A 14,792-nucleotide genomic window follows, 5' to 3' on the forward strand; every position below is an offset into this window, starting at 1 on the left:
AAACTTAAGCAAGGGTGTGTATTCTTTGAACATAACTCCAAGACTGAATGCTGATAGACTCTCCTTTCCCCTAGCAACTAGTAATAATGATAGCTCATGTACTGTCTAAGTCCTCTAGAGCTGTAACACCAATCTTACCTCCTGCTCTTCGTTTCCTGGAACATGGGAAGGAAACACTGAAGGATGGGAAGGAGTTGGTCCCATGTGAACAAAAGATTTTGTGTGATGTTGCTTCACCATGCCTTGACAGTTCAGAAGAGGCAGTCCAGAGAGATGCCAGCAGAGATGCGAGATGCCAGGATGAGTTGTGGGTGAGAGCTGGTGCAGGAAAAGTGCTATCTTGCAGAACTAGAGTCCAGCAATTGTGCCTGACTTTTCAAGTGTATCGATGCTCATGCTTTTGTTTCTGCAGTCATGTTCCTTGTTTCCCCAGCTGAAGAATATGAGTACTGTGTACTGACGTTATCTTCTGTTACTTCCAACAAGTTCTTCACCTTCTTATTTAACTTATGTCTTCTTTCCAAGCGAGAATATCCAGGTTTCGGTTGGATCTATTTTAAGGTGAATTAATTAACCAGCATAATAATACATTCCTGCTTTTACCTATTTAATTTGTTTTATTCTAACATCATTTTAAAGTACATTTAACAATGTCAGTAATAAGCATTTCTTTTTCCTCCCTCCTTATTTTCACTGCAGGGAAACTTACCTCCTGATTACCGGATAAGTCTGATCGATATTGGATTGGTGATAGAGTACCTGATGGGAGGAGCATACCGCTGCAATTACACCCGAAAGCGGTTCAGAACACTGTACCACAACTTGTTTGGGCCCAAGAGGGTAAGAAACAAGCTGTTTGCCATCCTCATGACTGTACCAACTGGCAGGGATTACCATAGCTTCTTAGATTCCATAGGTTCCAGACTGGTGGGGTCCAGATTAATTTCCATTATGTTCATTGCTATTTCTCACCATAATGCATCACAAGCCAGACTCTGATACAAGCTATGGTTTTTATAAATTTAATGAAAAAATTATTGCATTCAGCTGCCCTGCTGAAACCAGCACATAAAACAGTCTCCTCTGACTCTAAAACCTGTAATTATGAGTATTCACAGCTTTTAAAAGGCAAGTCTTTTAACCTAAACCAATAATAGTGTAATTCTAACTCCTGAGTTAGATTTGAAAACTTCTGCATTGTTAGTTGCATTTCCTATCTCATGGCTTATCTTCTGATTGTGATCTGAAGGTTTCAAGGCAAAGAAACTCATAACTCAAAACATGTTTTATTTTTTGGATGTGGCTCCAGCAGTCATTGGGTTCATGGCTTAACACTTAACACCACTGTTAGGTGTTTTTGTGATTTTTGTGGGTTCCATGTTTGATAAGTGAATACAAAGTCTTTCTTAAAACACAAAAGCTGTTTATTATCATCCATATTGCCATTGACCCAATTCAGCATGAGCAGGAATCTGTTCAGCTCCTCCCAGGATGACTCCCAGCTCCTCTCAATTCCTTCTTTGCCTACTTTTGCCTCACATTTTAGATTTTAGCAATGCACAACAATGAAAGTATTAATAAATCGCTATCAATAGCAACAGCTCTGTGAAAAGCTTGCAGACAGCTACCTAAAATGGTTTTATTTGTTTCCATATGCTTTTCCTTAAGACTCTTCACATTTGAAAGGAAAGACAGTGATTGTAGCTGGTGGGAGAGAATTCCCTCCCAAAGTCCCTCCATTGACAAAAGCATTTGAGCAGTGATTTCACCAATACTGAACCAACACACAGAGGGCTCCACAACAGTCAATCAAAGTGTTCCACGGCAGTGGCCAAAATGCTGATGTACTCCAGAGAAATCCATTGATGCCTTATCAGTGGTCTCTATCACTTTCTTGCTAGAATAGCCCTAACCAGTAGTAATTTTTACCTGAATCCAAATATATGTCTTCTGATGTGGTTTTGGTGAAATAATGTCAAACTCAAGTTTGAAATAACTACATATTTGATTGGTGTATGTGTATATATATATGCATGTAATAATTTTATTGGCGTATGTATATATATGCTATTGCAGTACATTTTATTCTCTATTTATTATTATTATTATTGTTCTTATTATTGTCTAAATTTTATTGTATATTCTACATCACTCTACATGCATGTGAATGTATGTGTATATGTATACACAAATAGCTGTAGTTTTTCATCACTATTCTGTGAGAAATAACATTTTTCTAACTTTTTTTTGTACAGCCAAAAGCTCTGAAGCTGTTGGGAATGGAGGTAGGCAACCTCTGACAAATCTTAATGTCTTTTCCTTCTTTGATAAATATAAACTATATCCAGATGATGTTCAAATTCAATATAATGAAAACATGACTAGTATTTTCATCCAGATAGCTGGTTTACACAAGGGTCAGATTAAGAAATAAAATTTTCTTAATTAAAATCCAGGAGATAGCTAAGGAAAAAGAGGGCTCTGCCCCAGCCATAGATCTTCTTGGTTTTTTGTTTAATAAGAATTAAACAAAGTGTTTTGGTCCAGCAGGGCAAGCAGAATTTCAGTCAGATAGCATCTAACTTCAAAACATATTCAGAGAAATGAAACACTTGCAGAGAATGATGCAGAAATCTTTATACAAAGACATCCGAAGTTATCTCAGTTTTATTGGCACTTTTGGCTACCCTGATGCTTCAAGGGTATAGTAGTATTTTCATGGTTTTTTATTTTATACAACCACTTTCAGTTTTCCATTCATAGACACAGGACAGAATAGGTCAGCTCACCTGATAAAAGCAAAAGGCTAAAATGGGAAAGAAACTAAAGGCAGCAGAAGCAACAAATGGATGGAGAAGGAAGGAATAAACACACAGAATAGGAGTAAAGAAGGGAAATTGCTAGTTTTGTGAGGTGATAAAGGGAGAAAACACAAGAATAAGCATAGAAGGAGTCTTCAGCAGATTAGAAAATCCCCTGGATATGTACTTTCTGGAGGTGGAAAGAGGCAGATGCATTACAGCAGATGTTACATTTGCAGTGAGCTCTTACCTTTGTTTTAATGGTGGATTTTCCAAAATAGTTCTGGATATTGTGTGATTGTACTCTATGTTATTAGTTTCAGAGTGATAATGTTATTGATTCAGGGTGATAGTTCAAGGCTCTGTTCCCCTGTTTACTGTCTTCTAATTACAGTGCATGCACCAATACCTTTTTTATTGTTTACCTTTTTTATTGTTTAAATATTTTGTCCAAAAAATGATGAATGGGCTGGCCTGCAGGAAACGTGTTAGGCACTGATTTCAATGAATTGCGTGAACTGTTCCTTCACTGATGAAAAAAATTCTCTACAATTCCCATAGGATGATGTCCCTTTGCGTAGAGGCAGAAAACCAACAAAGAAAAAAGAAGAAGAAGTTGATATTGATATGGATGACCCTGAGATCAATCACTTTCCCTTCCCATTCCATGAGCTGATGGTGTGGGCTGTGCTGATGAAACGTCAGAAGATGGCCCTCTTCTTTTGGCAACACGGGGAAGAGGCTATGGCCAAAGCTCTGGTGGCCTGCAAACTCTGCAAAGCCATGGCCCACGAAGCATCAGAAAATGACATGGTGGATGACATATCCCAAGAGCTGAACCACAATTCCAGGTGAATTTCCTTTCATGTACACTTTCCTGAGGGGGGAAGAAAAAAGAAAAAGGAGGGAAGAGAGATTTCTGGACCTTCCTAAAATTTTCTTATTTGTAGCTTGCTTTCATTTCTAACTTGTAGCGGAAGTGCAGTCCCTTTAGAGAAAATCTAAATGGCTTTTAAATAATCTTTCTGCCAGAGTAGCAAAGTTGTTAGCAATATAACTTCTGAAATGAAAAGATGTCAAGAAGACAGTGAAATATCTATACTGTCCATGTATTCTCCCTGTGGCCTCGAGTCAGACTGCAACATTTCTCTGTGCTTTTCCAGGATACTCTGTACCTGCCCAGCAGAACAGTTATTGAAATCTTTATGAGCAAAGTATTCAGGCAGAAGTGTTAATTAACCAAGAGGTCATGCTTAGATGAACAAGGCAAGATCCTAGGTTCCATAAGAATCTTTCCTGATGTTAAAATTTCAGAAATTTAGGATTTGAGGAGGGATGTTGGGCACTCCTTCTAGGAGGCTTGACCATGAAGCTGTGGGCAAACAGCAGAGAAGCCATCCCTCAAGCTGCAGTTAATCAGAGGATTTCAGTTCGAAAATGTCAGGGAGGTGGGCAGGGAGGTGGGAGCAGACAGCTGGTAGGTGTGGGTGCTCATCACTGCTAAGCTGGGGCACTTATTTATACGCCTGACATGAGCCATTCGCGTTTGAAAACGTGGGTTTCTGTGTGTTGAGTCAACATCACGTTGATTTGCGTGCCGGAAGGCGCCGTGCCCCTGGCAGAGGCTGGCGGGTGCAGAGGGGCGTTCTGAGCACGGGGCTGTGTGTGCCTACGGAGTGAGTGGGGGTCCCTCTGTGTCCCTCTGTTGCAGGGACTTCGGCCAGCTGGCGGTCGAGCTGCTGGACCAGTCATACAAGCAGGACGAGCAGCTGGCCATGAAACTGCTGACCTATGAGCTGAAGAACTGGAGCAACGCCACATGCCTGCAGCTTGCAGTGGCAGCCAAGCACAGGGACTTCATCGCTCACACTTGCAGCCAGATGCTGCTCACTGACATGTGGATGGGTCGTCTCCGGATGCGAAAAAATTCTGGCCTAAAGGTCATTCCTGTTTTAAAATAAAATTAACATTCAGAGGATTCTAAGAGATGGTGACAGGGTTCACAAAAAATCAGTAATAACTGTCTAAAGTAACCGTATTTCAGATATTTATTTGCAGTGACATTAAGTACGGTATATTCTTCCTGTGTTCAGTTTTTCAGATGGGGCTTATTGTAAACCTAAGTTCAAAGCACACAGCTTAGATTTTTCATTCCTTTTCTTAAAGTCCTCTCTGGCATCATTTATCAGAACAAGAATTGAGCTAGGAGGTTAGTGTGTCCCCCTGCCTGTATACTTGAGGAGTTAGTCAAGAGTTTTAAAGATAAATAAAGGAAAAGGAAATGTAAGTGAATTAACCATTAGTGAAAGGTGCTGATCTGACAACCTTTCCCAGAACAGGCAAAGTAAGCAGCACAAATTTCCTCACAAATCCTTGCAAAACTTCCTGATGGCATCTGAAGGGACTCCTTTAGAGGGTTTAAAGGATAATTCAGTTTTCAAAGCTGTTACAGCTTTACTTCCACAGTTGAGAAAACTGCTAACAGTGCAAAGTGAATTCTGAGATGAATTTGAGTGGCTGGCATGTTTCATCAAAGCAGTCACCAGTTAGAACATACCCAGCAATTGCCTCTCCCTCCTAGATCACAGAGAAATATTTTCAGTGAAGGGATTCTCTCTTCTGCACTAATTGCCTGTGTGAAAATTGGTAATTATTCAGCTGTGTTCTCAGCCATGTGAAAAGATGTTCAGTAATGGCAAGAGTGCTTAGGAGTACACATTGCTTCCAGACTGGCTCTTAATCCAGTGACAGAGATGAGTGAGAGCAAGTGGCTGATAGCACTCCTATGCAGGACCTGTGCATACACGTTGTTCTGCTACAGATAGAAAAATTTCTCATATTTGGAGACATTCCTACCTACTTCCTGAACTCACAGGCCTATTATCCTTCAGAGGGACAGCCGCTTTGTTCACTGTTTAGCTTTGCAGAAATTCAGTCTAGGTACATGGAGGACAGTGTAGCAACTGATTTCTCTACTACATGCATTCCACTTTTCAGCACATTTCTTAAGCCCTAAAATAGACCTTTCTTTCATAATGCATAACTGAAGGTGGTAACAGGCTCTATTTCAGCTTCTTCTAACATCAGGGCTTCACAAGGATCCTTTACTCAGTTTCTAGTCTGTATTTTATTTCAATGAAGCTCATTAGCAGAACTTGTTTAAAGCTAGAGAAGGCTACAAGCTACATGAGGAAGCATGACAAAGAAATAAATTTGCATTCATGAGTCATGGTTTATTTCCCAAGAACAGTTTTTTCCCTTTGAAACTGACAAATGGTAGAAAGTTTGAATATAATTATTTAGATTCTTGCTAGGGATGTATGGCACCAATGGAAGCGCTAGGGGCAGCTGTTAATCCTACCTGCTCTTAAAAATAGCCTTTCTGTGAAGCCAGGTCTGCCTGTAACCCCCTCTTCCTGGACCCATCATTTTGTGAGCACAGCACCAGTGCAGGAGGCTTTTCCAAGGCTGGGTACAGCATTTGGATATCCTACCTGCTCCTCATTGTGTACTTTGAATGATTTCAACAGCACACAAGCTGTCTGCTGATATGGTGAGCACAAGCATCCTCCCTAACCTGCCAAGAAGTTAACTATCTGGTTTTACTCTCTTTCAGGGAGAGATTTATCAGAAAATCATTCTCCATCAAATTGCAGCATAACCAGGAGAAGTTATTGTGCTTGTGAATACAGACTTGGCTTTGTTTTACTGTGATGTCTACTCAGTTGTACTAATGGTTTAACCCAAGCATTGTTCATTACTTATAAATCCCAAAAAGGAAATTTTAGTGGTTTCTATGCTCCAGCATCTAAGAGGGGGAAGGCAGAAAAGAAAGAGCTGGCATTAGCATGACCATTACACAGCTGCCTTGTTACTGGAACAAAATCTAAGGAGACTGCATATCTATGCACATCAGCATTTGCTTTTGCTGGCTTTGCCTTATCTCCTCAGATCCACACACAGTTGCACTTTGTTGACTGCCAGTGTACATTAAGCATGGACACAAAGAGCTATTAACCCTCTCTGTAGAAATAAATACTCTCTGTGTATCATTTATACTGGTGTTTTGTGTTATGTAAAATGCAGACATTTGCAGGTCTGTACACCCACATGGTCCCATCTACTTCTGATCTTATATAATATTTTGTAAATATATTCTAGTATGTATCACTACGCACCTGGTGATGTGCAAGTAGATAAAACATTCAAGAGCATTCACAGCAGCACTAGTAGAAGTCACATGCTTTGATTCAGTGCTCTGGTAACATTACCCCCAATGACAAATACTTTATTGTCATAGAAACTCACATGTGCATGTATCTTTCTTTTCCTAAATCTCCCAAGGGAGTTGTTCTGTTTGATGCAAAGTAACCATTATGACCATAATCTGTTTTCTGTGATGATTATTGTTATCATTATTATTGCTTTAGGTAATTCTAGGAATTCTACTTCCTCCCTCAATCCTCAGCTTGGAGTTCAAGAACAAAGATGATATGCCCTACATGACCCAGGCCAATGAGATCCATCTTCAAGAAAAAGATCCAGAAGAACCAGAGAAGCCAGTGAAAGAAAAAGATGAGGAAGACATGGAACTCACTGTAAGTGCTCATAATAAATCATCAGCCTCAGCGCTGTCAATTTGTAATTCCTACCTCTGTAGGCATTGCAGAACATCTGATGGCTAAACATAGCACATGATAGGATACCACACTTCACACACCCCTCTCCTCCCTGGGACTCAAGCCACACAAGTTGCCATCATTTGCGCTCCATGTTGCAGCAGTGCACGGAGGTGCTGTGCTGTAATATCCTCATATTTTGACTCAGTTTGATGCCAAATTGTCTCAACTAAGTGAATTAGATTTTAGAAGAACTCAGTCAAGATAGATGACCACTCTGGTATGAAAAGGTTCACCTTTGGTTGGAAATGCCCAAAGATTCATGGAAGCCAGAGTTTTTTTTTTCATTTAGTTGGCTTCACTAGAGAGTAAGCAAGTGTGCAAACAGGCCAGAAAAACTATGAAAACTTAGCCTAAAATTCTTTTTGTATTTGTGGTCATTGCCTTTCACACACAGATCCAGTCTTTAACCCACTGAAGACACTAGCAAGCAACAAGACAGCTCCCCTTCTACAATCTAACAGAATTGTGTAAGGAGGGACTTGTCAGTATTAGCAACATAGCCTTTGAAGAATAATTTACACCACAAAGAATCAGACAACTAAAGCTCTGCAAACTACACAAGTCATCTACCTCCTGTCTCTTGTTCTCACACTTTTTCGTTTGGGCAGTTATTATACAGGCTATTACATCTGCCTTTGTCTATTTTGGTTTGGATTTGTTTGGGTTTGATTGTGGTGTTTTTGAAAGGCTTAAAACTCTGCCCCAATTGGTCAGGATAGAGGCATAAAAGAGATTTGCCTGATTAAGTTAAAAAACAAAAACAAAAACAGAAAAACCCAGACTGTTTCCCACAGGCAAACAGCAGGAGCTGCCCGCAGGACCCCGACTGCAGGCAGGCAGAAGGACCTGCCTACAGGACCCAATATGCAGGCAAGCCGAAGGAGCAGCCTACCAGACCCACCTACAGGACCCGTTTGCAGGCAAGAACCTGGCTGTTGGGAAGGACCAGAAGCCAGAATAGCAGCAATGGGGCATTCTCTGCTCATTAGCTATTGATTGCAATTTACTAACCCTTGGCTTCTGATCCCCTTATGAAGTGCCTATTCAAATCAAATAAGCACTTTGCAAGCTGCCTTTTACCTGGCAATGGGGAGAAATTTGGGAAAGATGTGTTTTCCATCCCACTGTAGTTATCCCAGCTCCTAGTTTCTTGTCTACAATACTGTTTCCTTTTTCTCTTCTGACTCCTGCTGCAAATAAATGGTGTGTGCAGTGGACCTGCTATTCCAGATGAACCTTAGATGTTCCCTCTCTTCTCCCTGACAGTCCTATTGCTCTGTTCTGTCATTGGCTCTTCCCTCTATTCCTTCAAATTCAGTGTATCACTCTAGTGAAGTTTCAGGCACTTGAAACATTTTCTATAAAATAATATTTCTTCATGTGGAGTCCATCAAGTTTAGAAACAATATCTTTGGTCAGCACTGCTCACTTAGTATTTCTGCATATAATTTATACCACACTGTAGAACTTCTAGCACAGCTGTTTCACTCAGGTGCCCCTCAGTGATGAGGAGAGACAAATTGGTAGCTGAGAGTTCTTTGCATGTCTGTGGTTAGATGCCACAGGCAGTTACATTTAGTCACCTGACGTATTTTAAATATAAGAAAATAATTTAGACTGAAGTTTCATACTGTTCCAGCCTTAGTCATATGATCTGGCATAATGGTCAGGTTTCTTTTCCACTGATCAGAGGATGCCTGAAAGATGTTTTGGGAAGTCCCTTTGTGACGTTTCCCCTTACCTATGGTATCCTTTAGTATATTAAGGATACCTTATAAATACTTCAATAAGATTAATAATTTATTGCGCTGGGATATCATAAATGTTTAATCCATTGCTGAACTTTGAATCAATAGATTAGTCACTCACCTAACCTGAGTTTTGTTCAGCATAAGATTAACAAACAAAAGCAAAGTTAAAAAATCATTTTTATCTCAAAGTTCCCTTTCCAGCAAATAATATATAATTGAAATAGTCTTCCTGATTCTCCTTCTAACCGTTTCCTATGAATACTTCTCAAGTCTCTGTATTCATCATGTCACACTCATATTCTCTCTGCTAAAATGAAGACAAAGAGGTCTCATCTAGGCAAGGTCTGTTCATTGATTTCCTGTATGTCTTGCACTAAGCCCAGGTGACTAAAGACAGACCAAGGACTCAGTTTCTTCTTCTGTACTGCACTTTTGCAGAGTGCATGAGGTACAGGGCCACAGTCATCTTTTCCCTATTTTACACGTCATTTGCACAGAATAATGTGATCAGCAGACTACAGCAACAGTGAAGTTAACTGGGTGCATCTGCTGCAAGTATGTATTTGCTTTATGCTCCTCTTAAAGGGTCAGGTGGGTAACTGAACATGTGGATATACTATGAAGATGTGTTTATTCACTGTAAACTACTTGTTATTTACTGCTTTTAACTTTATAACAGATACATGAGAGTGATAGGCGCACATTCCTTCAACACATAGATGCTAAGAAACAGGCTTATAGCAGCTACTCACAAAAACACATTTGAATACTGCTCTCGTCAGTGCTTCTCACCACCAAGAAATTTACCACAATTTATGTATGGAGCTGACAGTCATTATTAATCCTGAATATTAAACACAGAGAACTAAAAGGGCATTAAAGTCTAACGCCAGGGATATTTTCTATTTGTACAGTGTCCTAATGAAGGCCTTAATTGCTGAAATTCAGGTCAGTCAGAAACTTCAGAAGCCTCCCATCCTCCCAGAATAATTCTAATTCTGGAAGCCATAACTAGGAGCATCCTTAACTCTATTCAGTGCATTATTGTTTAGGTATTAGAGCTCCCCAGTAAATGCTTTTCTTTCAGAACAGAGAATAACTCATCTAAGTCCTTTAAAAGGTGTTTCTGTTGTTTTGTTCATTTTGCCTCGATTTTCCACAATGAATAGGAAGTTTGGACTTCCAGAGCATCACTGAGTTAGTCTGAGAACTTTTCAGCAGCAGCAAAGCTAGTTCTGTTGGCCTCTGGGATCACATTTATTCATCTGTAGTATATGTACTTAGTGTTTTCTCAATGGCAAGAAATAACACAATATTAATCATATCACTAAAAATACAGTCCTTAGCACAGAAAAGTCTGAAGATCCATGTCATAGTGCCCCTGGCCCAACTTACCCTTCCTGGTGGAAGACAACTCTCACAACACCTCACACGCCAGCAACCAGGCACCTCTTCAGCTTGTCTGGAAAATGGAATTGGGAGACACTGCTGGTGGTGTCAAGGAAGAAGTGCTGACCCTTTCCATAAGAAGAGGTTCTCTCTCCCTCCTAGGAGTTTGGAAATCCTCCATACCACCACCACCACTACCACATATGGGCCCTGGCAAGGTCTAGTTCTTTGCCCCGCTCAGCTGAGCTCCTGTCACTTTGGTCCTGTTCCTCTGTGCTCACTGTTACCACCAAGCACATGCAAAATCTAATTTTATATGTCTGTAAATCAAAGACATTAAAACGTTTTTCTACCAGTGTTTCAGGGCAGAGAACAGTAATCCTAGAACAACTACCATGGGGACCGCATTTTCACACATCGTGTAGGATCCAGCAGGGTGTGCTGAGGGAGGTGTTTCTACACAGCTATGTCTCATTTCCACACCAGTTCTCTGTGAACTGGGCTAAGTCTCTATATAGCATGTGGACTTCACTCAGGATGAAATTGGAAGAGCCTGTATTCATTCCAGAAAGACTGAAATTCCTGTTCTTTAATTATGAAACACATAAGCAAAGTATAGGATTGTTAGCATATATTAATGAAAAAATGTACAACCCAAAACTCTCCCCTGATAGTTCATTATCAGCAAACAGTCCCCAATTACATAAAACAAAATCTAGCCCAACAAAACAACAAAAACCAGATTAATAAAATCTCCATGTAAAAACTATGAAAACATCAATCCCTTCAGGCTAAAATGATGCAGTTGTACTGTAATTCACAATGAGGTTGAGCTGCTGTCAAGCTTACCTTGCATGACTCATGGTGAATCATGGACAAAATCATGTATTAGAGAAAGAGATGCCGCCCACACAGAGCAGTGTGTTGAGTTGTTCCCACCCTACTGCATCCCACTCCAAGAAAAACATTTGTTCACATTTGGCACTGCAGTTATTCTGTTAACACAGTTACATAGGTTATTTCTGAATCTTTCTAATGGGGAAGCTTTTCAATTTGTTAATACTGAGATATAATTAACAGTCAGGAACATCAGGTCACTAATCCCTAGCAATCTCAGAGAAATTCACCATCTGTAGCATGGGGGAGGGGAGGAGGTACTATTATATGATAGAACTAATTCAAAAATAATTGTAATGAGACAAAATTACCACATTGTTATCAAGAAGAAAGCAGTAGCAAACAGGAAATCAGAATTCATAAACTAAAGCATAAATCCAGATATTGAAAGAGCATTATTTAAAAAATAATGCAACTCACTGATTTCATTGAGAATTAAGTCTGTCTCAGAATTTGTAAATTTGTAAAATTGTGAAGGATTTGAACTCTGTAAAATAATCCCTTTCACTAAAGCACAGCATTGCTCATTTGTTAAAGGAGGCAGCATTCATTTTCATTCTGCTGCAAAATTCCTGAGCACCAGGGGACAGCAGAGACAAAGCCTTGGGAAAAGCTACAGAAAACTCTGTAGCTCCAGACAGCAGTTTTACCAGAACAGCATCAATAAGTAGAGAGAAGCAAACAAATTACTACCGTCTTGGGCTGTAGTGTTCCCAAAGCATTCCAATCATATTCAAATCCCGCCCCCCCCGCCCAAAACCCAATCAATTATATGGATCAAAGGATCACTTTGATTTTGTGGAATTCAGGTAATGATATCTTCTGTGGATTTTGTATAACTTCTGCTACTGTGGTTATATTCAGTAAGTCTCATAACCATAAAAACCCTTCTCCTCTGCTTAATAGCCACTTTGTCTCTTTCCTTTTTTATAAAAGTCTTGATGGACTTTCAAGGTGTTTTATGGGCTCTGTGAGAGCCAACAGGAGGTACATTTAATTTTTAATAGGTGATGTTTTATCCGTATTTATGGGAATTAAATTAAAAATCTTCAGCCATTAAAACTAAAGGAAATAGGTTAACTTGGTCAAAGCAAGCTTTAGTTTTTGAGACAGTCCCAGCAGCTTAGTTTCAGTGCAGTATACTTCTGTCCTGAATTTTTGTTGTATTTTATTGAAAATGTGCACAGCCACATCTGTATGTTGTCAGATGCAAGAATACAAGGGTTCACAAGGAAAGTAATAATAGTACAGGAAAAACTACTTGCATAAATGAAATTAATAAATAAACAATGAAATGAAATGAAATGAAATGAAATGAAATGAAATGAAATGAAATGAAATGAAATGAAATGAAATGAAAGAGAAGGAGCCATATGGACCAAGCCCAGTCCTAATAATGTTACAAATATCTGCACTGACTGAAAAAAGTTTATCATTACAAATTACTATTTCACAGGGAAAAGACCTATATGAATAGCTCCACATGAGGCTGGGAAAAGAAAGAAAAGGTTAAATTGTGATTCTTATTTTTAAATATGTGAGAAGTGCATCACCGGTTCCTGCAGGGCTGTAGAAACTGATCACCTATCAACTAATAGATAGCTCACCTGAAGCCAAATAGTTAAGTATGTTCTGTACATCCAGTTGAGTTGGAGAGCGCAGATACAAAGACAAGAAGGACCTTTTTATAGAAAGACAACTATATGTCTGGCATCTAATTGTTCCCTTGGTTTTTCACCATTTAAGTTGCAAATGAGGACAATGCTGTCTTCACAGATGGTGAAAGTTTGCTTCAGTTAACACAAAAGCACAAGGGTGCCTTCATCTACCTGTAGGAAAGCAATATAGAAGCATTGAAACAAATGCATCCTTATGCAGTCCCTGCATACTTAGATTTGTCTCAATTCTTGCAAATATTTCCTGTGCAGGGTGCTGCAACCACAAACTAAACAGTAAGCACTTGCAAAAGACACAGGGAGCTAAAATCCAGTCTTAGTCTACTAAATAATTGCTTCAGAATGAACATTTAATAGGTCACATTACACTTCAAATACAAAGGTTCTTTTAAGCACTAACTGCAGTGATTGTAGTTTAGTTCTTCCATTTCTCTGCAGCTGATAATGAAAATTAAGGGTAAGCAAACAAAATATTGCCTTCTTTTGACTGTTACGTTTGCACTCATAGCTGGGGACTTCTTATGTATGTGTTTCTTGAGCTCAGTGTAGCTTCTTAGTGGGTCTGATTTGCAAAAAAATGGTAACTGTGAGATCAAGCCCAGCAAAGGCAATGCATGGGCATTCTGGAACTTCACTATGGAAGAAGCTAAAATCATGTACATGAATATTGCAATTCAAGACCTTTCTGCTGCAGTGAGCTTTACTAGTAAGTCCTCTTACATCCATGTAAGCTTCACTGTGGGATCATAACCTGGGACAGGTCCAGTGATTAACCTATAAAGTGCCACTGTCTCCTTTGCTTCTAGTTCAGTGACTATCAACTCATCTTTTCCCTTGTTGTTCTCTCTCAATCTCAGCTTTATGAACTTGTCTTTATTTAAAACCAAAATTTACCTGTTTTCTGTCTGCATCTGTTTATTGTATAGAAGTACACCACATAAAGCTGTTGTCAGGTAAAAGTGTTTCTGTCCATATAGCAAAAATTAAAAATATTCTCCACACTTATTTTTTGTCAGGAATTACCCTCTCAAGCTGAGGGTTGAGGCTAAAGCTGTAGCTTTCCATTTTCAAAGTATTAAAGAGAAGCCTCCCTTCAAAAAGGTAATTTGAAAGCAAAGCATTTTATGCCTAGCTGTGGTCACTTGGTTTTATCTAGAGATCAAGAACAGTTTCCTATTGACATTTCAAAAAAATTGTGTAATTTTTCTTTCACAAGAAAGAAACATAAATATATCTTTCTTGTAGGCAATGCTCGGACGGGGCAATGGAGAGTCCTCAAGAAAGAAGGAGGATGAGGAAGTTCAGAGCAGGCACAGAATGATCCCCATTGGAAGAAAGATCTACGAGTTCTACAATGCTCCCATCGTGAAATTTTGGTTTTACACTGTAAGAAATCTTTCCTATTATATTAATAATGTTTATACAAATACTGAAATTGGACTAAGGTGATCTTTTGTGTTTCATTGATGTCTATGTTTATATGTATTGGAGTGCTTACAGATAAATAGTTTAATAAAAATATTGGTAGAAGTCTGCTAGCATTGCAAGACTTTTAAAGATTACCATTTTGTTCAGGAAGTTAATGGCTAAAATTTG

At 39.2% G+C, this 14,792-nt stretch overlaps 1 protein-coding gene across 3 annotated transcripts in view; it reads left to right on the plus strand.

The window, feature by feature from the left end:
• TRPM3 (transient receptor potential cation channel subfamily M member 3) overlaps positions 1 to 14,792 on the plus strand; it is a 385,669-nt gene that overhangs the window by 331,318 nt on the left and 39,559 nt on the right. For 2 of the 3 annotated variants that reach the window (XM_066568608.1, XM_066568609.1), the window contains exons 13-19: positions 526 to 561; positions 700 to 840; positions 2,256 to 2,285; positions 3,363 to 3,652; positions 4,513 to 4,741; positions 7,232 to 7,399; positions 14,442 to 14,582. In XM_066568608.1, coding sequence (XP_066424705.1) covers positions 526 to 561; positions 700 to 840; positions 2,256 to 2,285; positions 3,363 to 3,652; positions 4,513 to 4,741; positions 7,232 to 7,399; positions 14,442 to 14,582 — 1,035 coding nt within the window. The remainder of the gene's footprint in view (positions 1 to 525; positions 562 to 699; positions 841 to 2,255; positions 2,286 to 3,362; positions 3,653 to 4,512; positions 4,742 to 7,231; positions 7,400 to 14,441; positions 14,583 to 14,792) is intronic. The other variant, XM_066568607.1, reaches the window with a different exon arrangement.

This window comes from Molothrus aeneus, chromosome Z (assembly GCF_037042795.1).
Source record: "Molothrus aeneus isolate 106 chromosome Z, BPBGC_Maene_1.0, whole genome shotgun sequence".
NCBI classification, from domain to species: domain Eukaryota; kingdom Metazoa; phylum Chordata; class Aves; order Passeriformes; family Icteridae; genus Molothrus; species Molothrus aeneus.